At 35.6% G+C, this 15,457-nt stretch overlaps 1 protein-coding gene across 3 annotated transcripts in view; it reads right to left on the bottom strand.

Moving 5' to 3' along the window:
* Nucleotides 1–648: 648 nt before the first annotated feature.
* The window catches only part of EPC2 (enhancer of polycomb homolog 2), a 141,676-nt gene continuing 126,867 nt past the window's right edge, over nt 649–15,457 (bottom strand). For 2 of the 3 annotated variants that reach the window (XM_023217458.2, XM_023217460.2), the window contains 4 exons: nt 8,038–8,174; nt 6,071–6,230; nt 4,823–5,156; nt 649–3,534 (listed from right to left, as the gene is read on the bottom strand). In XM_023217458.2, coding sequence (XP_023073226.1) covers nt 3,462–3,534; nt 4,823–5,156; nt 6,071–6,230; nt 8,038–8,174 — 704 coding nt within the window. In that variant the 3' untranslated portion in view covers nt 649–3,461. The remainder of the gene's footprint in view (nt 3,535–4,822; nt 5,157–6,070; nt 6,231–8,037; nt 8,175–15,457) is intronic. The other variant, XM_023217459.2, reaches the window with a different exon arrangement.

The raw sequence follows: 15,457 nt of genomic DNA, 5'->3' as shown, positions 1-15,457 counted from the left end.
GGAAAACAGACCTGGAAAGAGCTAAATCAGCCAAGACCTGGACCAGACCTTGCTCCCATTGCTTTGTGTTGAGAGCTTTAGCACTTACTGGCTAGGTCCAGCAGGCAGAAGAGAATATTTGGGTTTCCTCAGTGGATGGCTAGAAGCCACAGTTGGATATAATTCACTAAGCCTCGTGGTGTAATAGTTGGGAGGCTGTCTTCTAAATGAAATTCTGTACTACTACGGATGCTGCTGACAAGTGGATTGAGAAATAGAATAAATATTTCTTTGTGGAGGGCTTCTTTCATGTTAAAGGTAGAAGGCAGTGGTTAGAAGTGTGGACTCCTAAGTGTAACTCCTCAGTAACTTAACAGCTATGTGACATAGAGTAAGTTACATAACTTCTCTAAACTTCAGCTTCCTGATCTTTAAAATGGCAAAAATAATATTACTAAACAGGATTGTCAGGAGTAAATGAAAAAGTCATTAAGAGAGAACGCTACATGCTCCATGATGTTAGCTATTATGATGCTGCTATCAGCAATGAAAAACATCACTTATCTTACAGGATATAATATTCAAAATCCCTTGATATATCCTTACCTTTTAAAATTTGGAAGTTTGCCAAGTCAGTTAAGCGACAACAAAACACTTCTGTCACAAGTATATTACTGATCAACAAAATTTGTTGAAAAGTGTAGCATCATACTCAAATACAGCAGTACATACTAGGGAAGTTTCTGAAATATTGGTCCTCCTTGTTCTCCCACTTCACCCCTAAAACAACCTTAGTAATAAAACACCTAGCACAGTTGCAAATACATTCCTATTTTTTAAAAAGCCAGAATATACGTGTGTGTGTGTTATGTATATAGTTTTAAAATGTGCCCTATAAATTTTTTAGTTTTTCCCTTGGTCTTTTGCAAAAGCAAACAAATCCTCAAATATACTTACAGCTACATCATAAAAATGACCTTAAATTATTGGGAAAGGAAGGGGGTGTACTCTCTTTATGAAGGTAGAGAAATAAGAAAAATACAATTAAAAATGTTTTTATCTATGCTGAATTAAAAACATCCTACCATGTGAGAGTTACCTGTTTTGTTATTTTTTTAAAAAATTACCCACCTCCACCCATTCCAAAGAAACACATTCTCCAAGGATTCTGAAAGCTTACTGGACTCCGAGGACACTATTTCCTGAGAAAACTAAGAAAGCAGTGCTGTCCAGTGCAGAAATAGACTATTCTTCAGTTTAATAAAGTGAAAACAAATATTTGTCACTTAAGTTTTTGAAAAACAATGGAAAATGTGTATGTACGTAACTGAAATGCCATCCATGAAACAGTTACAACCAACAAAATAAGGAAGGCTTATGTTTCTATTTTACTTCAAAAGGAACAAATCAATTGGTCATCAGTCTTATAAGTTCTGGATTTGCCACCACCTCCAGAAACCGTACAAATGGATAGTTCTTTTGTTTTACTTATTTATAACATATATATCACATAAGGCAAATTCACTTCATGCTTTACTTCAGTAAAATGGGGAAAAAAGCTTTCTCTGCAATTGGCACTAAAGTTGTTTTAAGTTCTTAATAGCAAGGAGATACATCCAACTATAAGCAGAATGAACACAGTCATAATACATATCAAATCAAAATTATTTCCTTTATATAATCAGCAATGAGTAACTCCAGAGGTAGTATGGCAGAAACGAGCATGGATCCTATCAGGCCACAACCAAGACAAAATTATTATTTTTTTCTATGGTTTTGACCATAAATTGCTTTACACATTTAGGACCTGAATAAAAACCACTTTCACCAGAAATCTTGGCCCATAAATTCAACTGACATATCAATTTACAACTTTCAGGACTGCAGATATAAAAAATGTAAAGTATAAAATTATGTAAGTTTGAAATGGTTTTAATTGTATTCATTAAAAATATTTACATTTCCCAGTACTTACTTGACAAAACCCCCTTGCAATATAATTCTACTCTAAACTTTTATTTATAAAATGAGGCTCACTTATGACATTTCAATGACTGCGATACTGCAAATTACTTACATTCTGTAAAATATCTTACGAACTTTCGTATCAAAGGTAGTTTATATTGGATTATCGGAAACCCAATAGAGCCCACAGATGAGCTTCCTATAGTTCTTTTCATTAATGCTTGGAAAGCATGTGAACATGAAAAGTGCTGTTAAGTGCTATCATCTCCCTTAATTTTTCACTTATACTGTGTGCACATTGTGAAATAAACACATATGCAGCATGTCCATGTTTTGATATGTATTTTTTATTTCCCTGCAGTTTTCACTTATCAAGAACAAGTAACAGGGAAAGTTGTCTGAACTAGTGCATAAACAAACATTCTGAAACACCACTACACGTATCTAATTTACAAGAACCGTATAAAAAAAGTCACTAAAACACTACACTATGAAGGTGTCCAACGCTTACAGTCAGACTTTTTCCAACCCGTTACTTGCCTTGTAGCCACAGGAAAACTCTCCAAAATTGAAAAGACAATCTTGCCACAACCCTCCCCCCTCCCAACACCTGGGATGGCTCGATATCTAGACTTCCAATAATTATTGCAATGATATAATGCAATACATACCTGGTAAAGTATCTTTTATGTGGTGTGTTACAGTTTTAAAGCCAGTTAAAATATGCAGCCTTCAGATAAAATGTAATCCTCGAAAAATTTTCATATCTGCACAGTTTAAATGTGCTAGATGCATAATTTTTCCTATTCCATTTTTTGTGTAATTATTTTTTATAAATTGGTATTATAAATAGAAATATACATTCAAAATATATGGAAAAGTGAGTTACTACATTAAATTTGCATGTATCGATCCATCCCTTTCCCCTGCACAGTAATAGAAAATACTATTTTGCCTTGAACTTCATATTTGACAGTGAAATGCCACTAAAGTATTTACCAAAAAGTCCATCTAGTCAAATTGTGAAACAAAATGAACCAAGTGAAAACTTTACAGTTCCTTTAGAAAAAAATTACAAGAATTTCATTTCCTAGCTATGAATCTTTAACTTTTTAGACACAAAGTTGGATTTATTTTTACAAGATACAAAATGTAAACATGGCAAAATAAATAGTTAAAACAAGTGATGCAGGATCCCATTTCATGCTCATGATCCCATTAAAGAATTATTTTTTAAAATCCATTCAGTTGCAAATTCAAGTGCAAAAGCATGATGATGAATATCTACTATTCAAGTAACAGAAATAATATTGATGATACAAATAAACTATTTTACAAGGTAGTGATTTTCCCAATTTTACAAAATATACATCATACATGGATTTAACATCCAATATACTATAGTCCATTTAGGTCCATTGTTACACTCTGTGCTCCACAGAGTGTTGCCTTTTGCATTCAGCTGGAATATGAATGACTGCACACCATCAGCACAGGTCAGAGCCACATGTTTTAGGTTATGTCACTTCCATAGCTACTGTTGTCTCTGCTATTCCATTTAAGCCCAATCTTTCTGGTTCGTGGTTCTCTCTATGGTAAAGCAAAGAATAAAATAAACATTAATACTCTCTAGAACATGACGCTACCACTTAGTATTTACAAAAACATTGTTATGTAACTACAACTAAACATGACTTCACAAGAACAATTCCCATTTTTACGATTTCTAGATAGGAATGAGAAAATTTTTCTTCAGCTCAGAAATTCCAATAATTCCTAATTTTTTTATAGCTATTTACTTAGGAAAGATAATAATTTAACATAACATTTCAGTAGAAGCCAATGAGAAATTACTTATGAAATATGTATCACAGGACAAACCAAGTTTTTTTTTTTTTTTTGAGAGACGAAGCATATGACACTCAAAAAGAATAATCATTAGGAGCACAATATTACTGAAATTACTTTCCACTAGAGTTTAATTCTATAGGCCTAAGATCATGTATTAACCTATGCAAATCAATTTTTTTCTGATTCATTGTTCTCCTTGTCATAGACAGAAATATAAAATCATTCTAAAATATATTATAGATGTACGTTAATCCTGGAATATTCTCATTTTTAATATACATAAAGTAATTTACTTTCCCTTTGTGTATGATGCTAAAGAAAACACCAATTTGGATGTGAAACCTGAACTCTGGCATGGAGTTAATCATAACAACTCTCATCTTCCAGACTGCCTGAACTCTAAAACACTAGACAAGAGCAACCTCACGCCTGTAATCCCAGCACTCTGGAAGGCTGAGGCGGGTGGATCAACACGTCAGGAGATTGAGACCATCCTGGCCAACATAGTGAAACCCCATCTCTACTAAAAATACAAAAATTAGCCAGGTGTGGTGGCATGTGCCTGTAGTCCCAGCTACTTGGGAGACTGAGGCAGGAGAATCGCTTGAACCCGGTAGGCGGAGTCTGCAGTGAGCCGAGATCGTGCCACTGCACTCCAGCCTGGGCAAGAGAGCGAGACTCCATCTTGGGGGTGGGGTGGGGGGGAGGGGGGAAGAGTAACTGAAGCTTCTAACATAGACTGTGATGTGTTTGACAATTTGATGTCCTTTTCTTTCTTTTCCTTTCTCTCTCTCTACTACTACTCTCCCTTTCTCTAACAATCCTACTAGGTTGGCATTTAAGCACCCTACTAGGCACCTTAAACAAATAACTAAGTCACAGAACTTTATACAGATCTTCAATATCTATTGAAAATCAAGTCTGTCAATAAACACCTATTGCTTGAGCAGTGTAAAAAAAAAGTCTTTTTCTTCCCACAGGACAGCCAGCACAAAGGGAGAATCATCACTGAAACACACACACACACCTTGCTATGCTGCTGATGGCACTGCTGGGAGTAACCTTTGGCACTCTGTCCATACTGGCAGCAACTGTGGCAAGTTTTAAGGCTGTTGGCGATGGTGCTGAAGTCCGTGTATTGATATGCACATTGACTGGAGAAACAACACTGACATTATTGAGGTGCACTGCATTTGTCAGGCAGGAATTGTTCATGGGAAGTGTCTGAGGACTGCTTGTGCACAATGCTGGGATTAAGTGGTTTGTAGTGGTGTGGCCAACTGTCCTTACAAGTTGTACAGCTGAAATCCCTGGGCTAGATGATAAAGCCATATTGGTGGAGTATAATGTTTTAGAGGTTCCTGAAAAAGAAAAAAGTCATTCAATTAGTATAATGAGACATCAATAAAACTATTTTTAGACGTTTAATAAAAATAAATAAAATATTTGTATTTGAATTGAATGCCAAGTTAACTTTTCACACACTGATCTCTCCAAAGGGAGTTTCTGATCACTAAGTAGAATGTACTAATCTGCTACAACCCCCAAAACATCCACTTTTCTACTGGTCTACAAAAAAGAGCTTTGCAAAGTATTCTGCCACCTATATCTGGCAACTGTGGAGTTAAGTGTAACAGGACAGATGGAAATGACAGTTGGGTTTCCCTAAGAATGCACATATGCATGAATATTAGTAAAAATGGACAATCAGGCTCATGAGTATATATAAAAGCAACTGGAAAATCCTAGGGTCTGAGAGGTAGCTGAAGGATGATAGGAATAGCAAGTTTTTGCAGACTCAGGGTACTAAGAAGCAGAGAGGGTTTCATGGCAATACTCTATCTAAAGAGGGGGAGCCAGAGGAAGTATGCCTATGAGTGGTATGTAAGAGTGGGAGGGCAAACCTGATTTCCAGTTTATTACTGTCCTGGGTTATATTTCACCTTTTTATCAATGCATGGATGACTGAATGGGGATGGTTAGCTCAACAGATTTCCTAAGATGTGAGGCAACTGACAGTATGTGAATGAAACCAGGAAGGGTAGAGTGTTACACAGGTATGTATTCAATGGATGAGGGGGAAAACAAGGAGTAGATTCTATGTGAATTCTAGAAACATCTAGCTATTTCCCCCTATCTTTCCAAAGAAATCCTAAAGAGTCCTGATTGACTTCTTATACACATTTTCCCCTTGGATAAAAAAACAAAAACCATACTCCCAATCACTGAGTTACAACTTCAGGAAAGTAGGTACCATGTGAAACCCCAGCTGTACCTGAAGGCTGGACAACACCGTTTATGTTGTTGTGGCCAGTGTTCTGTTCCTTGGCTACCTCACTGCGACTTGGAACAGGTGCACTGACCACTGCAGATGCAGCAAAGTGGGCGCTTGCTGAGTCAAGTGTTTTAGACATACAGTCAGAGGTGCTTGAGCCCTATAGAATGAACAAAGTTAAATTCTCTAATTTTTAGATGTAATTTTATGAACATATTAAGGGATGGGGCAAACCCAAGAGGCTGTTGCCTTTCTAGCCTTGAACAATTATAAGTGTTTAGATTAAGAGATCTAGGATTCCATAGACGATTTTTGGCATATGAAGCAGGGAAGTGAACAAAAACTGGGAAGTTATTTCTGAGAAAGAACTAGAGATTAAATAACCCAAGGCTTTAATGTTCTATTAATTTTTCCAGTAAATATTAATGAATGCTTTTAAAAATGCTTGATAAACTAGATACTTGGATAAAATGAAATCACAGAGATGATTAATAGACATTTTTGTCACAACGTGAAAACCTGTCTTGGCCTAACCCTGAAACAGGCTGAAAATACTTGAGGCTGGTTAACCAAGAGACTCAGAAAAAGCAAACAAAGTAAATAGCCATTCCTCCTTCATTCTGTATAAAACTGGTTACTAAGACCTACAGCCCTAGTCCTTGAGCAAGTCCCAGATACACCTGTATGTCACAGGAGTGTTGGGTTCCAAAGTCACTGAGATATTCATGTTACTGGAGTCAGGATCTTTAAAGTCAGTGTACTGACCGTTTGAGAATGGGCTGAACCACAACAGGCAGATTCTAGCCTGAGAGCTCACAAAATATAACCAAGATTGAGTAAATCTCAGTTACTACTTTAGAAGTGGATTTAGAATTACAGAGCAATAAAATTTAAGACCTAAAATGCAAGGTTTATGTTTTTCAGGTGGTTCAAATTTGAAATAGATTTCTTAGTTTTGTTTTTAGTGGCTTAAAATAGAAATTTATTATCATCTAGTTCTGTAGGCCAGAAGTCCACAATGAAGCTTATGGGGTTAAAATCAGGGTGGTGGCAAAGCTGGTTCCTTCTGGCAATTATGGTTTTATGAAGTATTTTTATTCTTATCTCTAGCATCTTTATTTAGTTGTGTCTACAAACAACTTCCCTTAGTGGCAATTTTCTTCTTCATTTTTAAAAACTTTTATTTATTTATTTTTTTGAGACACAGTCTGACTCCATCACCCAGGCTGGAGTGCAGTGGCACGATCGTAGCTCACTGAAACTTCCACCTTCAGAGTTCAAGTGATTCTCATGCTTCAGGCTCCCAAGTAGCTGGGCTTACAGGTATGTACCACCATGCCCAGTTAATTTTTGTATTTCTAGTAGAGACAGGGTTTTGCCATGTTGGCCAGGTTGATCTCGAACTCCTGACCGCAAGTGATCTGCCCGCCTCAGCTGCCCAAAGTGCTGGGATTACAGGCGTGAGCCACCGTGCCTGGCTGCAATTTTCTTCAACAGGAAAATGTGATTCACAACGGTAAGGTGTTATGCTGTTAATATATCGCACAATTCAACTGAATTACCGCCCAGCTTATGAAGCACATCCACATGGCACTTAAACACGCAGTTTAGGAAGTGGTCAGGAAAGTTGTATCTTTCAAAAAAATCTTCTTTGGGGGAGTAGAGGTGGAGAATGATTCTTACAACTACATATATAATTACTTCTATAAATTCTCAACAACCCTTCAAAAAATTTAAAATACCACATCTGGCTCCAGAACTCTTCTCAAAGTATTAAGAGACTAGTTTATAAGCTAGTCACTTAAAATTACGTACATTAACTGAAAAGAAATTTAGGTTAGAGCCCCCAAATCAAGAGTGGCAAAACCAAGATTATCTTCTTGGTATCTGACTTAACCAAAATGGAATAAAACTACATACTGATGAAAGAAACAGACATAATAACCATGACGAAAAGAGCAGTTTACCTGTGCTTTTGGATGTGTCTGTTGCGAGGAATGCTGAGATTGCTGTTTCTGCTGAAGCTGGGCAAGTTGCTGCCTTTGCATCTGAACTAACTGCTGCTGATGTGTCTGAAACTGCTCTTCCGTGATACCCCCTGTTACTGGTAAACAACATGAATTTTGGAAATGAGTACGTTTTACAAGATTTTTAATAACACAAGCAGAATATAAACTTACTCCACAATTAAGATGAAAGCAATAACAAACTACAATATGGATTATCAGAAAATAATCTAATGAAAATGGCAAATCTTTCAGCAAGTGTGGTGTATGCCTGTATCTCTGATCTCCATCACATGTTAAGAAAAGTGCCTAAATGTAGTTTTTGTTGAATAATATAGTTCTAACATGAATATTTTACCATTTATTCAGACTTAATATCTTTGAGACCACTCTTAATTCTCTACATTATGATGAGCAAGTAATGAGAAAAACTTTGATTTATTCATGTTAATAATAATAAAATAATGACTAAGTTATAGCCTTAATAAGAAAGCAGGACCATCTGCAAGACTGTCAATGATTTTTACTGCTGGTTTCATATAATATTGAAGTGAAAATATTTTATTCTCTGATTACAAATCAAAGTAGAGAACAACATTCATCTAACATAACCATAAACTATAATTTAAGCCAATAGATTCAATGTCTAAAGTAAATCCATCTATAAAAATATGGGCTAGAAATCAGACAGACAAGTATTCAGAAAACTGAAGATAGTATGTATCCTCAGATGTAATAAATTCTATTGTGACCAACTGTGTTAAAAGTGTGTTTCAAATGAAAATAAGACATCTACAACGTTTTTTGAAAAAATCAGCTAAGTTACAGAAACCATTTTTCTCAAAGAAATGTAAACAAAATTTCAGTCGTTGATATTTCAGCAGATGATTGATAAACTGATTTAGAGAACACAAAGACATTTCCATGGAAGTCAGTACAATATTAGAGTCAAGAAAAATTAAATGACATGAGAAGAAATACTTTAGAGTAATTTTGCTCTATTTTTTTACTGCTCGCTTTCCTTTCTTCCAATTATTTCAATCAACAAATATTTACTATCTACTATAATGCAGAATGCTGCACTAAGAGTTATAGTGAATATAGGGGAAAATAAGAAGAGGATCTCTGTTACAAAGTCCTGGAATGTAGTTGGAAAGAAAAGACAGACATAAGAAATACCAATTAATGAATCAACCTCTACATGCAATTGAGTGATCTAATCAATATGACCTAAAGGAGTTTAGACTGGCAACTATAGCCTCAATCTAGCTTACTTAACTCTCCCAAGTTTTCTGTTGAGTAGGATCACACATAAATAATTTTTAAAAAAATTTATGGTAAATTAGACATATAACAAGTTATGCCTAGTACAGTATATTTCTATGACAAAGGAGTTATGCCCCAGAAATGAACAAAGCTTTGGATATACTCTCATTTCTATTCCACAATATTACCATTAAAATTTGTATTGGACTAGAAGGGGAAAACAGTTCTTAGATAGCAATGTTATTTTTAAAAGATTCAAAACCTTGGGGCTATTACAGTGCTCACTCTAAAATTTTAAAATTACCTGTATTTTTGAAGTACACATTTAGTTATCTTACTGAATTACCAACAAAATCAAATGTCTTTCTTTGCACATGTTAAATTCACTGCAAGTGTTCTATTTTTAAATGAAAAAAATTTTTTTAAATTCTAAATTTATAATCTTCAAACTCAAATGAAAATGTGAAGTATTCATGAATTTCCAGCTGTTTGAAAACCTTGGGGAAAGAGATGAAAAATAGTTTATTAGATACAAAGACAGAAAGAAAAATCTTAAATTAAACCAAAATAAATCTGTGTAAGTCCTATGTGGTACAGTTCACCAATTCAAAAGAAATGGACTTGGAATCTGGTATTATTACAACAGTCCTTAAGTCCAGTGTCAAGTGTGTTCAGAGTTGAGCTTTACGCTCTGGTGAAAAGGTGAGAGGCACAATGATTAATATTAAGTGAGGAATAAGCCAAATAAGAATATATATCAAAATTGAGATAGAAGAATGAGAATTTTTTCTTTTTTCTAAAATCTTTTCAGTCAGCTGATAAAATCTTACTAATTCAGAATAAAGTATGTATCTAAATTAGTAGAAAGAACAAATTACTGTTTTTTGGAGGCAGAGTCCTGCTCTATTGCCCAGGCTGGAGTGCAGTGGTACAATCATAGCTCACTGCAGCCTTGAACTCCTGGGTTCAAGAGATCCTCCCGCCTCAGCCTCCTGAGTAGTAAGTAGTTGGAACTACAGGTGCATGGCATCACACCTGGCTAATTTTTAAAATTTTTTGTATACCCAGGGTCTCATTATGTTGCCCAGGCTGGCCTCCAATTCATGGCTGCAAGTGATCTTCCTGCCTCAGTCTCGCAAAGTGCTGGAATTATAGGCATGAGCAACTGTGACCAGCCCAAATTGCTACTTTTTAAACAACAATAAAAATATTTTTTGGGTTGGTAGATCACAGATAAAATATTGCCAACTAGCTGTGTTCTACCTGCTTTTATGAACACATGATCATTTGTGTACATATTAAAAAGGGAAACAGATAAAACTAGCTGTTTTTTTTTTGGGTGTCTGCATTTACTGTCCTGTCTTCTTGAGACCATTAATTTGCTCAGGAACCTTATTCTTTTCTCCTCATAGGAAACTCAGAAAATTCCAACCTAGTTGCAATCCAAATTATTCAGACTAATGGTCAGTGTTTCTTAACCTTTTTAAATCTAGGTGGACTTTGATACTAAAATTCTCATTTCTGATCCCATTTCTGGTTAAGAATCACTGACACAAATTTAATTTAATTCTATATGTATATGCTTTTAAAAATTACATTCATTTTTTTTCTTTTCCTCCTCACCTGAATCTCAGTATGTTATATCCATTCTTGGCATCTAGCTCTTTATTATTAAGCAAGGTATTCTGTGCTTGCAACAAGCTGATTTTCCTCATTCAGAATTTTCTAGAGCACAATTTATTATTACTTCAAAACTTTAGACAAAAATCACCAAGAGTAATCAATGACACAAAATTGGAACATATACAAAACATCCTTTCTAACTCCTTTATTATTTTGGGGTGGAGGAAAAGTGGTATGAAATGTATAGTTTTAATAGCATGGACACAATGTTGAATTGCAATTCTCAGCGTTCTCAGAGTTTACTTACTGGTGGGGGTGGGGGCAGGAGAAATTTGACTGAAAGCACTTTCTCTACTAATTATTTTTTCTTTCATAAGTTACTGAAATACATCCAGAAGAGATTTCTTACATTGCTCTGGATTACCAAGAGGCACACATTAAAGTACATCAGAAAGAAGTAATAGTTATAGAGTGAACAAATCTGTTTCAGAATAAGATACAAGATAGGGACCCAGCTTTGGGTGAAGTGATGGTGGCACCAAGGGCAAGTGGGAATGTACAAAAGGGAAATTGAGATTCTCTGCTTCTCTTGCTTAGGGTCAAGCCAAGTTCTTTTCACTAGCTGATCTTAAGTTGCTAGCTTAAAAGTGAGATTCATGCTGGTCATAAATCTATCCCATCACATGCCCAGAAATCTTATCAATTTAAAAGTAACCATAAATCTGATTGTTTTGTGAAGGTTGGAGTATTTTAATACTCCAGATAGATGAGAAGTACTCCTTCCCTAAGTAAAATGTTTTGCAAAACTTCCTGGGTAACACATTCTATATAACACATTTGGCATACTTGTTATACGATTTTCCCTTTTATATACCCAAATACGTAATTCAGGACATTAGTAACATACTTGTATTTCTAGATATGTTGTATACAGAACAGTCTGTTTTTCACGAAAGCCCTTCACCTTTCTGGCTATCTTCTACAAATCTGATTCATTACCTATCTTGTAATTACCAGTCTACTTTTATTCCTCAGATAAATCCATATGCCTTTTCTTAAGTATCTGTCACCATCCTTGGAAAGCAGACTTTGTTTTCAAAGGTCCCAGCCATCCCTCATTTCATCCTTTGCCTTTTAGGTGTGTAGTTCCTGTATGGTGCTCTGCCTAGGGTGACTTCTTAGTGATCAACTAAAAACATACTCTGTGTACCTCCACAGATTTTACACTAACACAATGATTATACAGCTTTAGGTCCCTGCTTCTTAAGCTTGTGCCCAGAGGTATTCTTGAGTATGCGGGAAATCTTTGTTAACTCTGTATTGTTTTTGTTGACAAATGAAAAGAACAATCTAAACAGAAATACACTCTGGATCTTCTGGATGATCATCCCACAACAGAGTAGGAACACAGGATTTTTGTGCTTGTGCCTTTGTTTTTTCATCATCTCTTAACTTTTAATGCAGTGTTTCTTAAACTGGGCTAAGATGGATTCTTGGGAAGCCATGAATTTTTCAAATACTAGCCTCGACCAAATTTTCACAGCTTAATGAAGAATACTTAATTTGGCAGTAAAGATTATTTAAAAGTCAAAAAGAATACATTATCTAGTATTTCTTCATCTACCAGGTCAGTCTTTGTTACAAGTTTTTTTTCCTTTTTTTTTTTTTTAAGAGACAGGGTCTTTGCCTGGGTGCAGTGGCTCACGTCTGTAATCCCAGGACTTTGGGAGGCCGAGGTGGGTGGATCACCTGAGGTCAGGAGTTCAAGACTAGCCTGGGCAACATGGTGAAACCCCGTCTCTGCTAAAAATAAAAAAATCAGCTCGGCGTGGTGGCTCGTGCCTGAAATTCCAGCTACCTGGGAGGCTGATGCACGAAAACTGCTTTGCCTGGGAGGCGAAGATTGCAGTGAGCCGGATTCATGCCATTGCACTCCAGTGTGGGCAAGAGAACAAGACTCGTCTCCAAAAAAAAAAAAAAAAAGAGAGAGAGACAGGGTCTTGCTATGTTGCCCAGGCTGGTCTCAAACTCCTGGCCTCAAGCCATCCTCCCACTTTGTCCTCACAAAGTGCTGAGATTACAGAGGTGAGTCACTATACCCAGTATTACAAGAGTTTTGGTATATGCTTTATCGAAGATATGCTGACTATATGCAATTTTTGTTTGTTTTAAAGGACAGATCTGGGGCAGGATTAAAGGGTAGGGTAGAGAGAGGGATCTTACATCAAATCTTCTGGGTTAGAGTGGGAAGTCAAATGAAAGTTCATATAAACCACTGGAGCTACTCTGCTGACAAACATATCCAGGAGGGTTGACATTACCTTTCCAGGACTATATATATCTTACAAATGTAACTCTTACAGTGAAAGGCAAACTAACCAATAGACTGAGTCTTTGTGGGTGGGGAGTGGAAAGGTGAGGGGAGTTGGGGAATGGAGAACAAATAGATGTGAGAATAATGAAAAAAGACTAAAAATCCATTTAAACTTCTGAAACCCAAGCCAAATATTTACAATTGAAACTTCGTTATTTCCTTTTATAGTCTAACTAAAATATTTTAATCCCTTAGGTCTGAATCCATTTCTCACCTCTGGAAGCAACCCCAATCCTTAGCTAGATGCTAAATCACATTATACCAATCCTAAAATTATCATAGTTGCACACATTTATGACAATTTAAGAATGAATGGGAAGAGAAACTGAAGAAATTAAAAATCAGGAATTTCTCTTGGCAAACTTTACAAACTTAATGATTTTAGAAATTGGTAATATTAAGGTATTTAAAGTTGTCAAAAAGGCTGCTGGTATCTATTCTGTATATTATGACGGGTAAGAAAAGAAAAAAGCATCATGTTAATTTGCAACCATGCATTAGTGAAAACTAAAACTAAATGTAAATTAATCTGTCCTTTCAAATCTGAAAAAGCAAAGCACTTTTAGATACAAAATGTATTTTCTTGAGTTCTGGATTTAAGAACATCATCTCAAAGAATAATACTGTAGTTTCAAAGGATTATCCCCTGTTTATGTGAAGAAATTACATTCTTCATGTACATATTACAATTTGCATGTGCTATTAATTAAGTTCTTTGAAGGTAAGGGTTGTCTTGTAAAACTTTGCAACTTTTAAACATTTAACCTAGTGTTTCCCATATAACAGACACTAAATGATGTATGAAATTAATTTCTCTTGGTTATTCAATTGTCATGTTCACCACAATCAATCTATTCTTTATCCTGCTTTTTTTCTTTGAGAAGTGTTTTTCAATTAAGATAATACACCTTTATTTTACTTAAAGGTTAACAAAACACATCTCTGCTTTCAAATGAAGTCTTTAGTTTTGGTTCTAATACCTAGGATACAGTTTTCAATTTTCCTTTAAGTATATAAAAGATAACGCGCATATATATATATATGTTCATATATATTTTTTTGAGTCAGGGTCTTACTTTGTCACCCAGGCTGGAGTGCAGTGGCAGGATCTTGGCTCACTGCAGCCTCTACTTCCTGGGTTCAAGAGACCTTCCCCCTTCAGCTGGGACTAGAGGCACGTGCCACCATACCCAGCTAACTTTTGTATTTTTAGTAGAAACTGGGTTTCACCACGTTGCCCAGCCTGGTCTTGAACTCCTGGCCTCAAGTGATCCACCTGCCTCAGCCTCCCAAAGTGCTGGGATTACAGGCATGAGTCACCGTGCCTGGCCTATATATTTTGGACACATGGGTTATGACTCAGAAAACATTAATCAGGGCGATTAACAACATTTAAGAGAAAATTATTTGCCACTAGCCCTCAATTCCACATAAGACGCAGCCCTCTTTTTAATTTTTGTTTAAGAACTAAGGAACTTGTGATACAAATAAAGTGCATTATGTTTCTATTTCTGATTAAACTCATTTGCTGGGATTTCCCAGCTCTGAAATGGACAATTCAGTACTAATAATCTGTTTAGTTCAGTGTTACTCTCTGCCAGGGAAAAGTATAATCCAGTGTTAGTCTTGTTCCCTTATTTTTTGTCTTATTACTCTTAAAAACAACTGTGCTCTCATGACCAAGCCCACTAAGAACAAGCAGAAGGAAAAAGTGTTCAAGACACATAGATTAAAAAAACCAAACACATGAGGATCCCATTCTTTTGTTGTATTCTTAAATACATGAGGATACATCCATCAAAAGTAAAAATATAGTTTTCTAAAACTCCCTCATCCTTCCTATTTAGGTAGATGAGGAAATTCCTATCCGTATTCATGGAATTGTAACTGAATTCACTTAAAATTATTATCTAACCAGAACTAAGAAATCTATATAATGAATGTAACTGATACAAATCATTAAATTATAAGTTTTCAATTATTTTTTTAAATGCTGTTAAAAAACTTTTTTCATTATGTATTTGTATTGCCATGCCTATTATTTTAAAACAAAATATATCTGTTGAAAACAAAAAACCTTGTGGTCCCAGTGACTAGAGGAGTCACAGTCAGTTAAGA

Source organism: Piliocolobus tephrosceles, chromosome 11 (assembly GCF_002776525.5).
Source record: "Piliocolobus tephrosceles isolate RC106 chromosome 11, ASM277652v3, whole genome shotgun sequence".
Lineage (NCBI taxonomy): Eukaryota > Metazoa > Chordata > Mammalia > Primates > Cercopithecidae > Piliocolobus > Piliocolobus tephrosceles.
This window is presented reverse-complemented; position numbering and strand designations above follow the sequence as displayed.